Below are 18,113 nucleotides of genomic sequence, written 5' to 3'. Positions count from 1 at the left end.
ATTAAGAGCTGATGGAAAGGCAGCATCAGGGATCACAGGCAGGAGACTTGGAAGGCATCTAGTCCAATCCCTTCCCATTCCGGACCATCCACCCATAAACCCCCAGCTAGGGAGAACTCAAGTGAGGCTTTGAATCCAGAAGCCAATCCACGATCTTCCTATTTTATTTAAAAAGGAAACATAAGGGTGAGATTGAGCCTACAAGGCTTTAGTTTTTGTAATTTAAATGAATTTTTATTTTCATTTTATTTTATTTTTTTTACAAAATGAAGTAGTTTTCCCTTTGAGTTTGCTTCCCTTGGGTGGGTAGCCAACAGAGAAACACCAAAGCTCCAGGATTACATGAGTTAGAGAATCAGAATTCCAGATTTCTTATTAGGGGTAGGCTATGAAGGAAGGTATAGAAATTACAAAAAAAAAAAATACATTTTTTTTAATACAAAAATGTAGAATATCATAGTCAGGAGGTCTGAGCGCCTCATGATTTTTTTTTTAAAAAATGAAAAAACAACAAAAAACAGTATTTAAGTCCTTTTTTTTTCTTCTCAAGTCACTGTGTGCTCTTTCTTTCTGTTACACATAGTCCTTTCCACTGGAGGGTGTGGTCTTCGGGTATGGGCGAGGAGTTGGGTAAGAGGTTGTTTTCTTGGGACAGGAGCAGCAAAGGAGGGCACCTCCCAGCAGGCACAGGGAAGCTGCGGCCCAGCCGATGAAGAGAGCCTGCCCGAACTCATACCTAAGAGGAAGCGGTGGAGTGGAAGAGGAAAAAAGCCAGTCATGAGCCAGAGACAACAGCAACTAGCTGTTCGGTAAAAAATCACCCGTTCTGCCTGCCCAACCCCTGTTGTGAACATTAGGATGTTAAACCTGGGCTTTTTCAGCAATCTCTGGAGGGAAATGGGCCAACCTCATGTGTGTAAAGACTTCAGTCATTCCCATAAAGCTTCCCAGGGCAAGGGCCCAAACTCCAAAGCGCTACCTAAGATACTTTCCTTCTGGCCAGGTCAAAACTCTTTGGGGGGGTGGGGACAGGGGCAAGTGGTAAGAGGATAAATTGTTCTCAGTCAGTTTGGGCTTTGAAGAGCATCCTGTAGACTATTCTAATTTCATAATAGAATAAAATCTCTGTTTCAGAAGGGACCTCAATGACTATGGGGCCAATTCATGCCCTAGCAGGTGATTATTCAGTTTTGGCTAGAAGGTATTCAATAAGGAGACACTTCCAGGAAATCTCTTCCACTTTGACCCTGCTCTGTAGTCAAGAAGTTGGTTTCTTGCTCTTCTCCACGTTATGCCATCACGCTGGGTTCTGGCCTTTTGAGCCAAGTAGAACAAGTGGAATATCTCTTCTGGGTTTGTCCTTCAAATACCTGAAGGCAGGTATTGGGTCCCGTCTCTTGTTCCTTCTCTATGCCAAACATCCCTACTTCCTTCAGGACATGCTCCTTTGGCTCAGACAAAAGGCTCTCACCTTCATCATTATGGCTGCCTCCTTATGGAGACTTTAGTTCATTGGTGTCTTTCCTAGACTTCAGCCATTAAGAACTCTACACCAGAGGTATTCCAAACAAGGCAAAGAAAAATGGGATAGTATTTCTGAAATAATTGATTTTCACTAATCCATTTAACTAATTCTGAAATAATTTATTAACTAATTTAAATAAATACATGACCCATTTTAAGCTAAGATGATCATGGGCATGGGCTTCTGAAATGTTCTACTTGGTCTCTTTTGGGGAATATTCCTCTTTGGGAACACTCTAAGGATAATAGAGGGATTTAAGTAATACAGATGGGAGTGAAGATATTGGATTTTGGAGGGGGCAGACCTGGCCTGGAATCCCAGGGGCACCATTTCTTTCCTTCAAGGCTCTGGACAATGCTTTTGCCCATTCCAGAACTCACTTTCCTTTTCTATAAAGTCAAAGAGTTGGACTGGATGGCCATTGTGGTCCCTCTTGGCTCTTCATCTGCAACTTATAGATACTTCTATCTCTTAGAGATAGAAGGGATGGACTCAACCTTTAGTCAGATAGTCAGAACCATGAGTCTTTGACCCTCATGACGAAACTTCTCTGGGCATTTTAACTTTCAAGAGTCAAACTTATGAGAGATCAAAATTTTAAAACTCACAAGACTATATTTAGTCACAGAACTGAGAGATTCACCAAGAAACAACAAGGTTCAGAGTGGGCAGGGGTGTTCAATTAATCCCACCCAACCCTGAAAAAGAATCCTCCCCCCAAAATCCCAGCCTGACAAGTGATGGTTGGCTACCCTGTTAGAAGCTCTCCAATAAAGAAGGAGCCAATGACTCCTATATCACTTGCTGATGTCTTTAATAGGAAAATTGTCTCAAGACCAAACCTAAATTCGTCTCTTGGCCACTTCTCCCCATGGTTTGTGGTTCTGTTGTCTGGGGACAAGCAGAACCATACATATGGTTCCTTTACTTGGCAGCTCCTTGAGATGAGGTTGGAGGAGGATAGAGAGGAGATCATAACTTCATTATTCCTCAAATGGCCCTCAAGAAAACCCAGGGTCACAGCAGCTTTCAAGTCCGGTGGCAATATTGGGCAATATAGGTATTGCTCACAGATTGTTGTTTTTCAGATAAGTTGTTAACTAAACATGTCTCTCTCCTATGAAGTTAACTTTTGAACCCAAGCAAAAAACTTTACATCGAACCTTAGCATATTACATCTTAATGGAATCAACCCAATGAATCTTTTCAAATTTAGCCCATCATACACCTCAGTCTAGATCCTAGGTATTCTAAACTGGACCCAAGATGAATTATTTGGGGAGTTCAGTTTTTCTCTCAATGTCAGACTGGGAATAAAGCTCTATCAGTCACCCAAGGGATAATTACTATTTAATGTTTATCTCCCATGGTATGCTAGTAATAATTAACAGCCAAGATGTTGTAAAAGCACATCAAACAATGTACATCAAAGCTGAAGGTGCCAGGCTGGTATGGTGACTGTCTGTCTTTATTAATGGTCTCCAACACCAGAGGAAGGCAAACAGAAATCATAATCTTTGGAACCTGGACTAGGGAATGGATCAGGGTCTTTACAGCCTATTTTTCTCTACTTGGAAAGCTTTTCGTGTGTTTCTTTTGACATTTAATCACAGGTCAAACTACAGAGAGCTAGGAAGCTGGAAATAGTCATCTACAGCCTCTCAGTTGCATAGTGAGGAGGCTCAGACTTAGCTGGTGTCCATAGAACTCCAAGAGGCAAACCTCAGAAAACCATGACCTTGATGGAAAATAAAATGGCATTACCTAGAATTGACTGGAGTCATGGGGTCATAGAACTCTCGAGCAACTCTATTTCCATACCATGCTGTGGCAACCAAGACAGACAGACCTGTGGAAATTCAAAAAAAAAAAAAAAAAAAAAAAAAAAAAAAAAGAAAGAAAAAAGAAAAGAAAAGAACAAAAAAAGAAAGAAAATGGTTAATAAGGACAGAACTTTGAGAATTAATCTAAGCCCAATCCACTTCCCCAACTTCCATATTCTTTATTCTCTTGGTATTATCATTGAACAGATGGGAAATCAGGGCATGAAGGTGGAGTTATTTGTTCAAGGTCATTTAAGGAGTTAATGATAAAATCAGTCAAAAAGTGCTTTAAAAAAAAAAAAAACAAACCTAAATATCCCTACATTATTTGATCAATGATGTCTCAACACACTGCAGAGGGACCCTTGCTTTAATGATCTGGGCTAGACTGAAAAGAAAGGAATGCTTATATCTCAACTTGTAAAGTTGAATTAGATTAAGCAAATAATTTCCCTATTTGAATTGGTCGTTCTTGATTGTACATGAGTTTCTTTTCTTTATTGATTCCAATGAAAGGGAGAGCACCTTTTTCTTTAAATCAACATTTATTTAGTGCCAGCTGTTGGCACTAAATATATATACTGCCAGGCCCTAGAGGAGATGAAAATTTATATGAGGGGCAGCTAGGTGGCACAGTGGATAGAGCACAGCCCTGAATTCAGGAGGACCTGAATTCAAATCTGGTCTCAGACACTTAGCACTTCTTAGCTGTGTGACCCTGGGGAAGTCACTTAACCCCAGCCTCAGGGAAAAAAAAAAAAAAAAAAAAAAAAAGAAAATGTAGATGAGATAATTGCCCTGAGTGGATGAACTTTCCCAAATAGTATGGGGAATAAGACAGAAATGTCTTTATAATGCATATTATAATCCGCCAAATGTTAGATCCTATCCCTGAGAAAACTCTGGGTTTCAAGTGGTTCATATTTACCTTATCTCCCTTAGAATCCTACAATGATCTCAATTCTTAGCCACCAGATTTAAGTTGTGAAGCCTCCACTGCAGTCATTAGCCCCATCTCATTCCCACGTGAAAATGTGTACTCTTGCCTCTGGAACTGCCCTGGGCTATGAAAGGTGAGAGTTGATCTTATTCCCACCCCAACCAAACCTTCACCTGATTTCTACCAGCATTAACCCTTACTGGCCAGAGACCCCTTTTTCCATCTCCCCTTTGGATATGATCTTTCTCCATCAAAATTTAAGCTCTTTGAGAAGAGGGACTATCTAGGTGATTGGCTTTGTATCTTTAGTATGTAGCACACTGACTTAGTTTATAATAAATACTTAATTTATCTACAAAAGTCTAAAGAGGAAGTGAGATCCTGAAGAGGAAGTGGTGGAGAAAGGAGAAGTGAAGACTTCCTATAGGATTGGGAGTTTTTAAAGGAGGAGTAAGAATTCAATGAGTAAACAGAGAAAAAGTACGTGGAACAGGTCAAAAGCATGCATGCCGTGAGAATTTAAGGTATGTCTTTGGCATGAGGGAGTGGGAGGGCCAGAAAGTAGTCCAGTTTCACTAGATGGGAGTAGAATGAGATAGGAAGGGTGGATCCAGAAAGTGGAGGCCCCAGACTGATGGAAAAGAGAAACCTAAACTTTATCCATTGGGCAGTAAGAAACCACTGAATATCTTTGTGTTGAGCAATGATATAAGGATAATTTACATTAGAGCAATTTATGAGCCAATCATAAGAAGGATGATGGATTGGAAAGGATAGAGAAGAAGGTCTCTTCTCTATCCTTTCCAATCCATCATCCTTCTTATGATTGGCTCATAAATTGCTGAGAAGTCCATCACAATAGTCCAGAAAAATAGTGATGAGATCCTATTGTGATGGAAGGACAGAAAGGAAGAAATAGAAAGGCAGAGGCTTTTAGGACAGTTAACTTAAGGAGTTGGGAAATGATTAACTCCTTAACAAAGGAGAAGAAAGAATCAGGACTACAGACGCTTTCAAAAGCAGGAGACCTCCAGTGAATTGGGGGGATAAAAAAGGTCAAATCCAAAGGAAGATCAGGTGGAGGGGAAAGATAAGATGTTCTGTGCTGGATCAGCAGAGGGTAAGGCAATGGGCCTTCAATTGAGGCAGAACCTATGAGCAGGTGGAGATTTAGATTTCCAGTTTGGAAGAGGGGCCAGGGATAGAAATACAGATCTGGGAGCCATCAGGCAGAGGGAATGGAGCACTGAGGGCACAAGAATTCCTGGATCACATTGTCTACATGACTCTGGGCAAGCCATTGAACCCTTTGGTGACTTTGGGATTTTCTAAGACTATATTATGGATCCATAGGGGTAGAAGGAATGCCCTTACTGGGAACATTCTCTATCCTAGATCCAGCTACCACCCAGTTAGTGTTAGTCAAAGCCATGGGAGAGAAGTTGAAGAAAGAAGCGAGAAGCAAGCCGAGAACTCAAGATCCAAACCTACTGAAGAACTCAGCAGACAACGAGTAAGGAAAATAGGGATATTAGAAAATCTTGGCTGAAGGAGAATATGAAACCTAGCGATTAAAAGAAGGGGAAGTAAGTGTCCACAGTACAAAGGTATAAAGTCTTCTCACTTTGGAGATGAAGTGACCAATGGCGAGGATGGAAAGAAGCAGCGAGCTTTCTGTTGAGGGAAGAAGCCAGATAGAAGAAGAGAAATGGGGCAAAATGGTAGCCAAAATGTCCGGCTTGGAGGGGAAGGCTAGAATTGGGATGGGGGCCAGAAGACAGTTCTGCCTTCTTCCTGGTCTCCTGTCACTCACTTGTGATCTACTCCTCTACCCCTGCCTCATGAGCCTAGCACTTTCTCCTTGCTACTCCATGCACAAGTGTCTTCCACTTTCTTGGCAGATTCTCCCTCTACCATGCCTACTCTTGCTAACCTTCAATCTTTCCTTAACCAGGAGACTCTTAACCAGAGTCTTTTTTATGCTAATCATAAACATGCCCACATCTCTCCCACCCTTAAAACACTCTTACTTGCTCTAACCATCAATGCCTTTCATGAGTTCTTCACTTAAGCCTCTCTATTTCCAGAGGCATAAAAAGGCACAACAGCTCTTTCATGAGTTATTTTGAGGGCCAAACAAGACAGTCTAGATCTAACACTTTTTAATACCCATACAGAATTCTATTCTGTCCCACAAAATGGAATTTTCAGATTTTCCCATTATTCTCCATGGCTAAGGCTTCCTAATGTGCTGCAGAGAGCTGCCGTTTCAGAGTAGGAGAACTCTGTACTTCAAAATGGACCACAGGGCAACGGGAAGCTGGCCCAGAAAGCCTTGATGCTACCGGCCAGTGCAAGCACGGTGTTTTAAGGCTTAACAAAGCACTTTATAAACACCATCTCTGTTTACTCCTCAGAACAGCTCCGAGAGGGATGCTATCATCCTCCCTGCTTTTTGTTGCTATTCAATCATTTATAGTCATGTTCAACTCTTGTGACCCCATTTGGGGTTTTCTTGGCAAAGATACCAGTCATTTGCAATTTTCTTCTCCAGCTTATTTTATAAATGAAGAAACTGAGGTAAACAGGATTAAGTGACTTGCCCAGGGTTACACGGCCAGCAAGACTCAGGATGAGTCTTCCCTACTTCGGGTCATGATCTTACTCTTGCTATTCCTATTTTATATATGAGAAAAGGGAATCACAGAGAATGTTAAGTGATTGGTTAAGACACATGCAGTTATTATGTATCTAAGGGAGGATTCAAATTCAGGTCTTCTTGCCTCGTTGCCCATCCCTTTATCCACTTGGCTGTCTCTAAAGTGTTTCAAAGCTTTGAAGGAAGCCAAAGATTTAGGGGAGTGTTGATTAGGAGACAGGGCCTTCCAGGTGTGGTTAACTGCCTGAGCAAAGGCAAGGAGGTGGGAAATGGAATGTTAAGTTTAAGATGGGCCAACAGGACAGACCAGCTGACATGTATAGCATCAGAAGGGGAGAATGTGCGGGAGGGGAAGTAGGAGGCCATTGTGGAGAGCACATTCTTACCTGAAACAAGGAAGATCACTCCCCCAAAAACGGCCATTCGCATCTTTTGCACCTCATCATCTTCCATGCACTTCATACATTTCATGCCCACAGTTGCCACAAAGATGGCGATCAGTCCCATGATGATTCCGATGACCATCAGAGCACGGGTGGCCTGAAGGGTACCTGGAAAGACCAAGGACAAAGCCTTCAGTATTGGCGTGGGGAGGGGTAAGGGGAGAAGTAAACCTGAGATTTCCCTGAAAAGTAACAGAAAGCCTAATAGCATCAGCCGAGTGAAACCTAATCCCTCCTTAATCGCTCCTCCAAGCCTCCCTGAGCTCAGGAATCAGAGCAAGAGATGCTGTGATTAACCAGAAATCATTGTCATGAATGGAACCTATAATTTAGCTTTGTATTAGGCAACTATGGGATGCCCATTAATCACACTTGGCAACAGGCTCGTGAGAACTAGAAAGCTCCCAAAGAAACAGGACTAATAATAAGGGCTGACAGTCAATCCCAAAGTGCTTGGAGCTCAGAGTAACGTTTATATCCTAAGTGAGGAGGGAGTGGAGGGAAGCTCTCCTGGCCAGGCTGGGCAGCCTGGTGCAATGGTGGTGGAGTCAGCTCTGGACCTGGGAACACCTCCAATGCCAGCGATAAGTCCCTCACTATCTCCAAGCCTTTTTCTTCATATGTAAAATGGGAATAATAAGACAACCTACCTTATAAGGTCATTGAGAGGATCGAAGGAGATATATAGAAATCCTATTATTATTTTTATTCTAAATTAAAAGTTTTTTTAAGATAGGTTTAGAACCACCATCTTAAAAGTAACTTGTAAGACCAAAGCCATGCTGTATGTCTAATTTCCAGAGAGAAGCTGCTGGCCGGCACCCCCTTTCAGGAACCCTGTTTCTGATCCAGGAAGGATGTTTGCTCAGGTTGCTAAGGGATGTGTCGTGCACGTTGAATGCCAACCTTATGGAGACTATGGATAATTTATTAGAGCTGAAGCAAGCTCACGAGTCAGGGAGGCTTGGATAGCAGCTAAGTCACCGACTGGCCCAAGCTGCCACTGCTGGAAGAATAAATGTCAGCCTCATCCTTGTCTAAAGGCCAAGAGGGAGCTTCCCTGCCTCGGTTACTGACTTTGAAAAAAGGCCAATCGACTGTTCCATCAAGAAAAGTTAAAGGAAAAGCTTCTGCAAATATGGAAGGAGGATGAATTGGATGAGTGAAATCACTTCGGCCACTCCCAATTCCACTCAGTTCCTCATCCCATCTGGGATATCCCCCTCGGAGCAGTCTCAAAGAAGAAAGGATGGCCTAAACATTCTCACAAAGCCCCTTCCACCCCAAAGTGCTAATAACTCTCATTATGGAGTGAGATGGCTAAAACCCACATGGATGAGATCAGAGAACCATTGGAGTGTTTATACAGTGATGAAATAAAGGCCTTCTTAGTCGGGCGTCTTCCACACTGCCAAGAAATAAAATAGGACAGTCTCTTCCTCTTCCTTTAGCCATGGGAACTTCTGACGCAGATTGTAAAGAACAGAGCTGGCAGTGGGCTGGGGGCAGTTGAGAATGCCTCTGGCTGCCATACAGGTACGTGCTCCCTGTGCCAAATGCAATCTGCTTATCTCCAATCATGGTGCTCCACAAGTTTGTGTGGCATAGGACAATTGTCCTTAACCCCTTGAATAACCACATTGGAGACTGACCTGTCCTGTATACTATAATCCCAATAGTGCTTCCCTTCCCCCCCTTCCTTTTCTGTTATCCCTATCCCCCACAACTAAATCTGCTAATCCCCCAACTCCAATATACAACTCTGGTAATAGTTTACACTCCTTTCCTCATTTTTTTCTAATTTTTCTAATTTTCTCTGAGTGTGGACCACAACATAGCATGTTCATTCTTTTTCTTGTTGTTTGCATGCCTTTTGTTTTTATTTTTCTCAATTTTTTTCCTTGTTGATCTGATTGTTCTTGTGCAGCATGATAATTGTGGAATTATGTATAAAAGAAATGCACATGTTTAACAAATATTGGATTACTTGCCATCTAGGGGAGAAGTGGGAGAGGAAAGAAATTTAGAACGTGAGATTTTACAAGGGTGAATGTTGTTTGAAAATAAAAAGCTTTAATAAAAAAATGAAAAGTCTCCCCTTCCCACACATACGCATGTCTTTATTTTGTCTCCCTCCCATTCCCCTCACTACTGTAAATTAAAAAAAAAAAATGTATAATGAAATGCCTCCTTTTCCACATGTATATCTACAAAGGCATTCTGTGTCTGTCTCTCTGTGTCTCTGTGTCTCTCTCCAAAATTATTACAGGTGCTGCTTTGATGCTCTACATTGCCAACAACTCCTTTTCATCAAGACCAAGGGTGCTTTCCTGCCCTGTCTTGTGAAATCCTTTTGAAACCCAGCTAATTATCGGCGTGGAGCTAATAGGAAACTCAACACACAAGTTCCAGTCACGTTTCTGAGGCAGACACGCTGTTCAGGGACCAAAGGCTTGGCAGGGGTGGATATTCCTGTTGTCTTCAGAGAGTGCTTTCCATGGCATCCACCCATGTCAATATCTCCAGACTGTGGCAAGGACAGGAAAGCCCCAGGGATCCCACTTTGAAGTCGCAGCCTTCCCTCCATGTGGCTAGAGTGCCAGGCTGGCGTTTGGGACTTAGAACTGGGCTGTGTACCTTAGTCCAAGGTCCCTGGTCTGGGCCACTTTTACACTGAATCAAAAGAAAACACTGATAGCCTCACAAGGGAAAGGCCGATTTTAAATGCAGGTCCTTCTGGCCATATATGGGGTTTGAGTTAATTTTTTTCCAATTTAACATGAATTCTGATTTATTTTTTTTCCAATTCAACATCCATATGTATGATACAAAGCAGGCCCTTGACACGATCATCTCACTGTTGATATAGTCCTTTCAGACACGGACTGTAATTCTAGATCTGAGTCAGGGAAGACCTACTAATTTCAACAGACCACACCTCCCTGCCTCTCCATGGTGTTCTGATTGATTCCCATCTCTCTCCACCACCCTGAAAACACAGCTCCAAAAGTCCAAACAAGACAGAAAAGCACCTATGGAATGCATTTCTGGAACCTGCTACTTAAGAAACAGATAGAAAGATAAAATGATTCACTTGTGACCTCTTATTATCTTAAAAGCTGGTGAATTAAGAAAGGAGTTAAAGACTTTTTCATGTTTAGTTCTTTTTTTTTTTTCCTGAGATAATTAGGGTTGACTTGCCCAGGGTCACACAGCTAGGAAGCCTTGATTGAATTCAGGTGAATTAAGAAAGGAGTTAAAGACTTTTTCATGTTTAGTTGTTTTTTGTTTTTTTTTCCCCTGAGATAATTAAGGTTGACTTGCCCAGGGTCACACAGCCTTGATTGAATTCGGGTCCTTCTGACTTCAGGGCTGGTGCTCTATCTTCTGCACCACCTAACTGCCCTTTGTCTGGTTCTTTTAAAATCTATTGAATGAAGCAAAATGTGGACTTGATAAAAGAAGAAATAGGTTTAAAATTGATTTCAAATGAAAATTATATTGGAAATTCTTTAGTTTTCTCAATTGTTTGGTCAGGAAAAAACTATGCCTCCCTAAGGATTATGCCCCTTTCCCTCCCCCCCTTTTTTTGCTTTATTTTATTCTCAAAGGGCAGCCAACTCCCTTAGTGCAAGACCATATGGAAGACTTGGATTTCAAGGAACTTCCAGAAATCTGTTTTATAGATTTAAGGTCAAGGTTCCTTTTGTATGCTGTGTTTGATCATGGGGACATTTTTACCCTGACATGTTCTTCTTTTTGCAATAAAATTGAATTTTCACATAAAACAAGTGCTCTGTCCTTCAGTTCGTCTGTGACCTCATGGATCTATGGACTTCACCAGTGTTACAGTTCCCAATACACCCATGCCTTCTTATCTCATGTCACTCTTGGCCTCAGAGCAGATCGAGCCACCTGACTCTAGTGCCCTCAACCCAAGAAAGGGCTGAGCTCCCCTTCTGTAACAACATTGAAGACCCACCTGGGAGATCAGCTAGTCACAGTCAGCCTGAAAGTATCAGAAAACCCCTTCCTTACAGAATAGAAACATTTTTTTTTTTTTAAATTAAGTCAACTTTCCTATAAAGGAAATCTTGGAGTAGAGACAGTTATTGTTCAGGTTAGGGATTGGTTCTTGAACTAGATGACCCAAGATGGAGGGAAAATGAACATTACATTATAGGAAACATCACATTATTTTTAACCAGAGCTCAGTCATGTGACTATCAGATTAATCTGGGACCAAAGGTTTCTTCATAACCTCAAGGAAAGCACAAAGGATCTGGTGCTGACAGGAAACTCAAGGAGATCATTAATTGTCATTGGCTACTACTAGGATAGGGAAATCAGCCTCAGAAGGAAGTACACTGCTGTGGAATATTACCAAATTTTTTCTCCCTACCCCAGACAACTTCCTTAATGTTTTGTAGCCAAGGGATGGCTTCTCAGATGGAAGGAATCTCAAACAATCTATTCCACCCTGTGGCCTCCAGACATAGGAAGTCTGGCACTTAAGAGTCAATTCAATCCAAGAAATACTTATTGAGCTCTATCATGTCCAGCACGTTGCCAAGCCTAGAATGCAAAAATAAAAAAAAGACCTAGGTGAGCCCTGGGGAGTAGGTGACATGCTTTTCCCACCCCACAACAGTGTTGCCTTCTCGGGAAAGCTGCCCCACCACTGTCCTTAAGCAATCACATCCGTGACTTCAGGTGGACGGGCCCACACCAAACAATGTAAGAGTTTGGCCTTTTGTCCGTCCGTCATTGACCGCTTTCTCCCCTTGCCCAACCACCCATCTGGCCCCAAATAAAAGGGTGTTTGTTCCTTCTGCATTCTGCTGCCTTGAAGCTTCCTGAACTCCAGGTCTCCTCCTGATCACTCTGATCTCCCTGTGTGTGTATGGAAGCTGGCTGGTCTGCAAACCACAGCTCTTCCCAACCACGTGCCATAACTGCCTTCTTGGACAAGGCAGCTTGATTGGAATCCGGGGATAGAGCTCAGGAAAACCGGAATCCAAAACTGTTCTCAGATACTTGCTAGCCAGGGGATCCTGGTCACGTTAACTTTCTTAAATTTATTTAATATATGTGTGCTATATTATTAACCTACATTTATGTAATATGAGGATAAGAATAGCACCTTTCTCTCAGGATTGTTGGGAGGACAAGAATAGACATTTGGAAAGCCCTTTACAAAACTTAAACAGATCTATATTCTATCAATATCAAAATAATAATTATCATTGGTGCTTTCCTTCTGTCTCACTAGTTACAGACCTGAAATGGACACAACACATTGATTAAGGGAGATTAGTCTGGTCCTCTCCTCCAGGGCAAACAGTCAAGACTAGCCAGACAGGCTGGAGCACCCAGAAATCTATCCAAAGCATTCATTGGTGGGAGCTGTCTTTGGAGTCCCTCTTCCTTCCCCATTGTGAGTCAGGCTCTTGGAGATCGGGCCACCCCGGCACAGCCAACCAGGAACTGATCAGGAGACTTTTGTCCTATGGCGGACCTCAGCTGGAAACCTCAAGAAGACAATGAATTTTAACTATGACCATCGATATTGCAAAAATTGGGTTTGGCCATAGTTGTTTTTGTATTGTGTTCCTGTCATACTGTGAATGCCTTGAGAACAGGAACTGGTGTTGCCTATTTCACTGTAACCCCAATACTTAGCATTAAGTGGTTACTTATTTAACCTTCTCCAACACAGTAGTCTTTTAAATTTTTTATAAATAAAGTTTGAGGAATCAGGCCCAATTCAATTAGATAAACATTTATTAATCACAGAAAATTAAGAAATTTTAAGTACAGAAAATTTAAGTGGTTACTGACATTCTTTTCCTCTAAATCATTAGTCTTTTAAAATCGTTATAAAGTTTGAAGAATCAGGCCCAATTCAATTAAACAAACATTTATTAAGCACCAACTAAGTGCAAAAATTATGCTCCATGTTTGGGACACAAGGACAAATTTTTAATATCTCCTGCCCTCATGGAATGTATATGACAGGGGTGGTGCATGGTAGCACATACATTGATAAATATAATTGAATATGAGAGGATAAAAGGGGAAATACAGGCACAGTGTCCAAAAAACTTTGAGGAAAGAATGATATGCTCACAATCAGAGAGCTAAGAAATCAGAGATCATATATTCCAATCCTACCATTTAATAAGTGAGTACCCAGAAGTCCAAAGAAGTTAGATAATTCTGTCCAAATTATGTAGTGAGTAAGCAGTAATAATAAAAACTAACATTTACATAGTGTGCAGAACATTTACATATATATTATTTCTTTCAAGAGCCAGAACAGACCCCAGGATCCTTTGATTTCCAACATAGTGCCCTTTCTTAGTTATCTAAAACTGTCTCTGCCAACTTGTTTAAATGTAAATAAAGAACTGGAGAGAAGGAGGATAAGGGAAGACATGGGAAAGCAAGGAAAGGGAAGAGTATTAAGGGAGGATTATAGTCAATTATTTGAAGAACTGTCTCCTGGAAGAGGGTTTAGATTTGTGTTTACTTGCTCCTATAGGACAGAGATAGGAGCTATAGGTGGAAGCTAAAAAAAAGGGTAATATTTGCTCAATATAAAACTTCCTAATGATGAGTTCTGTTAGTTCACTGTGGGCTCCCATTATGGGAAACTTTCAAAAAGAGGCTAGACCATGGCCACTTATCAGGTGCATTGATGTGGGAGTTCCTATTGATGTAACCTTTCACAAAATGGTAATCAAGGTCCCTTTCAGCTTTGAGATCCTTTAATGAAGTGTTGGTGCCCCAATTTCTAAGACTTCTTGAGGGAAAAGACTAAATTCTTCTCAATAATTTCAATGTTTTCTGAACAGGAAGGAAAATCTTCTCTATCCTTCCACCATGTCCTCTACTCAACTAACTGTCAAAAGGATTCTCTGAGCAGGGAAATGTCACCCTGCTCTGTAATGTGGAGTCTGTCGGCTCTGAATGAGCCCTACTCAAGGCTATATAGTAGGATTAGAATGGTCTCAGGTGCGGGCTTTTGGACTGCTACTTGGTGCAGCTTTTAATTCACAGGCCTGAGCTTTATCAAAAGAGAAAACTTCAAGAATAAAGAAAATAGATGGAAACTTCCTAAAAAGTGCTATTTAACAAAAAGTGAATGTAAAGTCTTAGGCTGTAAGCTAAGGGATGTAATGGGGATTTCCTAAATTCTTTTTCAACCTGGGCTGTGGATTGCTCCAGAGCTGGAAATTTAATGTCAGTAGCTTCAGAATCTATATATTTTTTTTAGACTAAACAAACAAACAAACTTCTAATTAATCTTCTAAAATTTTAAGTGCAGAAATAATAACTACCTTCGACCCATATATGGCCCTGCATGGAGAAGATACTTCCTCAATCCATTCTGTTTTGGCACCAGAACATGGGACAAAAGATAAGATTTAAACAGATACTTCAGTGGTTTTAGGATTTATAATTCCATCAGAGATTTTAAATTGGAAATTTATATTAGATAGAAAAATATAATGTTTTTTGACCTGCATTCATGATAGCCTTAAATGATCCAGCGAATTCCAAGAATGAAATTTCTTTTAAAAGTTAAAGGCTCAGCAAAAGGATGGACAGAGAGGAAATTGGATGGATATTTCTCTACAGAATTGATCCCTAGAGAAGATTATTTAGGAGTAAATGCATGGAGTGGTAGTGGTAGGGAATGGGGGCAGCAGAAATGAACCTTCTATATAGAAAGTTCATTATTCTTGTCCTAATTCTAGGGTAGTGGTCTTGAGTCTCTCATAGAATCACCCATTTAGCAACAGACTTCTTTCAGTTTTCAGGAAGATCATGGATAAGAGGGGGAGCCTTCAAAAGACTAAAAACAAAACTGCTAAGAACCTTCAGGCTAATCCACTTCTAGATTGGCTAAAGTTCCTGGGAATGTTTAACTTGGATATAGGAAGTCTTGGGCAAGAGTTGGGAGATAGGATCAGTGAAAGCTTTCTTCAAAGACTTGAGAGGTTATTCAGGGAAGAGCAATTACAGTCTAGGCCTCCCAGGGCAGAAAGAGGAACAATGGGGAGTTGGGGGATGGTTTCAAAAAGGTGAATTTAGATTAGAAGACAAAGTGGGGGAGGGGAAGCACCTTTCCAAAGATTAGAACAATTCACAGGAGAGTGAGTCACTTGAGAGACACAGAGTTCTCCATGGAGAATTGATCCAACCATTCTGGAGAACAGATTGGAATAATGCTCAAAGGCCTCTCAAACAGTGTATACCTTTACATTTAAACCCAAAGCATTCTGGCTCTCGTAGATTGATCAATAATGGGTTCCACGTCAAGCCCCACTTGGTTATAGTTTGAGCTTCATTGGTGTGAATATAAGTAACAATTGTTTCTCTTTCAGCCAGAAATCTTGAGGGTCTTCCCTTAGAAGATTGATTTTTTTTTGACTAGGTAAAAGAGACTATTCTTTACACCATTCCTTCCTAACATACAAAAATCATTGATTGTGTGTTGCCTTGATCAAACTGAGACTTGTAAGAGACCACAGCTTAAAAAGGCCAAGGTCTCCTACTGTAGGCAGGACCATTTCCCAGAGCCCTGATCTATATCTCTCCACTGGACCTAGATGATTTCAAAGGAAAAAAAAAAGTTAGGTTGGTGATTTTGCACAGTCCTTCCTCTGTCAAACCGAAATTCATTTCATGTCATAGTATCACCTTCCTGATGTCATGGTCCTCCTCGAGAATGAAGGACAAATGATCTTCTGATAAAGAGAGCCATTTGTATGCATTGAGAGGATTGTGGGAACTGAGTGTGGATCACAACATACCATTTTCACTTTTGTTATTGTGTGTTTGCTCTCATTTTACTTTCTTTCCTTTATTTTTATTTTTTTTTTCCTTTTTGAACTGATTTTTCTTTTGCAGCAAGATAACTGTATAAATATGTATGTATAATTGAATTTAACATATTTTTACCATATTTAACATATAATGGATTACTTGTCATCTAGGGGAGAGGATGGGATAAAAGGGGAGGAAATGGGAATGCAAAGTTTTGCAAGGCTCAATGTTGAAAAATTATCCATAAGTTTTAAAAATAAAAACCTTCAATAAAAAAATTAAAAAGTGAAAAGAAAGAATGGAGGACAAACAACAATAACAAAGATGAAAATATAAATGGCACACTGGTTAAAGCATTGTGCTCAAGTCAAGAGGACCTAAATTCAAATCCAGCCTCAGATACTTGACACTTATTAGCTTTGTGACCCTGGACATGACACAACCCCAATTGCCTGAGAAAGAGAACTCTGAGGGTCCAAATTTTCATTTTTCAAATTGTATTATATTTACTGATCCTCCTGTATTTACTCATAGAAGCTTCTTGGTAGCAGAAGCTCTTTGAGTTTGTCTTCATGTTCTGATGAGGAACCATAAATGAAGAAAGGGATTCATAGGTTCTTAGGAAAGGCCTTCCTAATTATCGGGGCCAGTTACCCTAGGGAAGCCTAACTGGCATCTATCTAAACTAAGCTGTGTTTGTCCCAGGTCACTCTGCAGATGTCAGAGGAAGTCAGCTTCAGAGAACTATTGATCTGGCCTCCATTTGGACTAAGGATCTCCAGGTCAAAGATAAATGGAACCAGTTCTTTGTACCTCTAACCTAAAGACAGATTTGTTGTGGTAGTTAGTTTGAACGAAAGAAGAAAAGTCTTTTAAAAGAATAACAACTAAAAGAAAAAAATAATAATAAGTTTTAAATGCTCCTATGAAAATAAAAATAAAAAAGATAAAGCAAGTTCAGCTGAGCATAGGGATATTTAAGATTAAACTTCAGGAGTTTTAACTCAGAGGAAACAAAGGCAAGCTGGAGATGAACATGCAGTAGAACGTACAATATTTAAGTTCAAGTCACAATTAGAGGCAGTCCTTACTTCTCATAGGCCAATTCTCCCATCACAAATGGGACTTTGTATAATCCAAAATTTTACATGGATTAATGCTGGTTTCCCGAGACCTACTTTTGCTTAAGCCTACGAGAGGAATGATTCAAAAATCTTTTGGTCTCATTGGTAGAGGTTGCCATGAGCAAGTTAGAGGGGAATTCTTCCAAGTCAGTAGGTACCTTAAATGGGGAGGGAGGAAGTGGGATGGCAAACCATTTTTCAGGAAGTTCGAAAACCAATCTGCTGACAGGGTTGTGATTTCATTGATCCAGTTTACTTTCTTCAATGAGACAGATCTTAATGATCTATGGCTGAAACTAGTGCCTTTACATGTTATACATCCATATTCACTGTCCACTCAAAGGATCTAGAACAGAATCAGCTCAAGGAACTCTTGCTGTGGGAAATCCTTCTTCCAAAACACACATGAGGGACTCAAGAGATAGATCTTAGGGAGCTTCTTGACAAACTCAGAAGTAAAGTGACTTAATCTCAATCCAAGTTTTTCAGACACAAAAGCCAGCATTCCATGCATTTTGCTCTGCCACTCCCTTTTCCCTTTTTCTCCATCCACCTCTTCTGATCTAGATATGGATAAAACAGCTGCTTCTCACTCAGTCAGGCCTCCTTCCTCTCCTGTAACTTTTTCTTTACTCAGAGACTACATAAACCTGCCATGTTTTCTTTGTTCCAAGCACGGAAACTAACAGTGACAGATCTCTTTGTCAAATAGCTGTGGTCTGAAAACCAAGATTTGGATGAGACTGCAAAGCTGGTGTGGTGCA

General features: G+C 40.7%; 1 protein-coding gene across 1 annotated transcript in view; it reads right to left on the bottom strand.

The window, feature by feature from the left end:
- Positions 1-207: 207 nt before the first annotated feature.
- Positions 208-18,113, bottom strand: part of CLDN1 (claudin 1) — a 23,531-nt gene continuing 5,625 nt past the window's right edge. The window contains exons 2-4 of the mRNA XM_074297876.1: positions 7,334-7,498; positions 3,290-3,374; positions 208-736 (exon numbers count right to left, since the gene is read on the bottom strand). Coding sequence (XP_074153977.1) covers positions 574-736; positions 3,290-3,374; positions 7,334-7,498 — 413 coding nt within the window. The 3' untranslated portion in view covers positions 208-573. The remainder of the gene's footprint in view (positions 737-3,289; positions 3,375-7,333; positions 7,499-18,113) is intronic.

Source organism: Sminthopsis crassicaudata, chromosome 3 (genome assembly GCF_048593235.1).
Source record: "Sminthopsis crassicaudata isolate SCR6 chromosome 3, ASM4859323v1, whole genome shotgun sequence".
In the NCBI taxonomy this organism is placed as follows: Eukaryota; Metazoa; Chordata; class Mammalia; order Dasyuromorphia; family Dasyuridae; genus Sminthopsis; species Sminthopsis crassicaudata.
The sequence above is the reverse complement of the archived record's forward strand: the minus strand, read 5'-3'. Positions and strand labels throughout refer to the sequence as shown.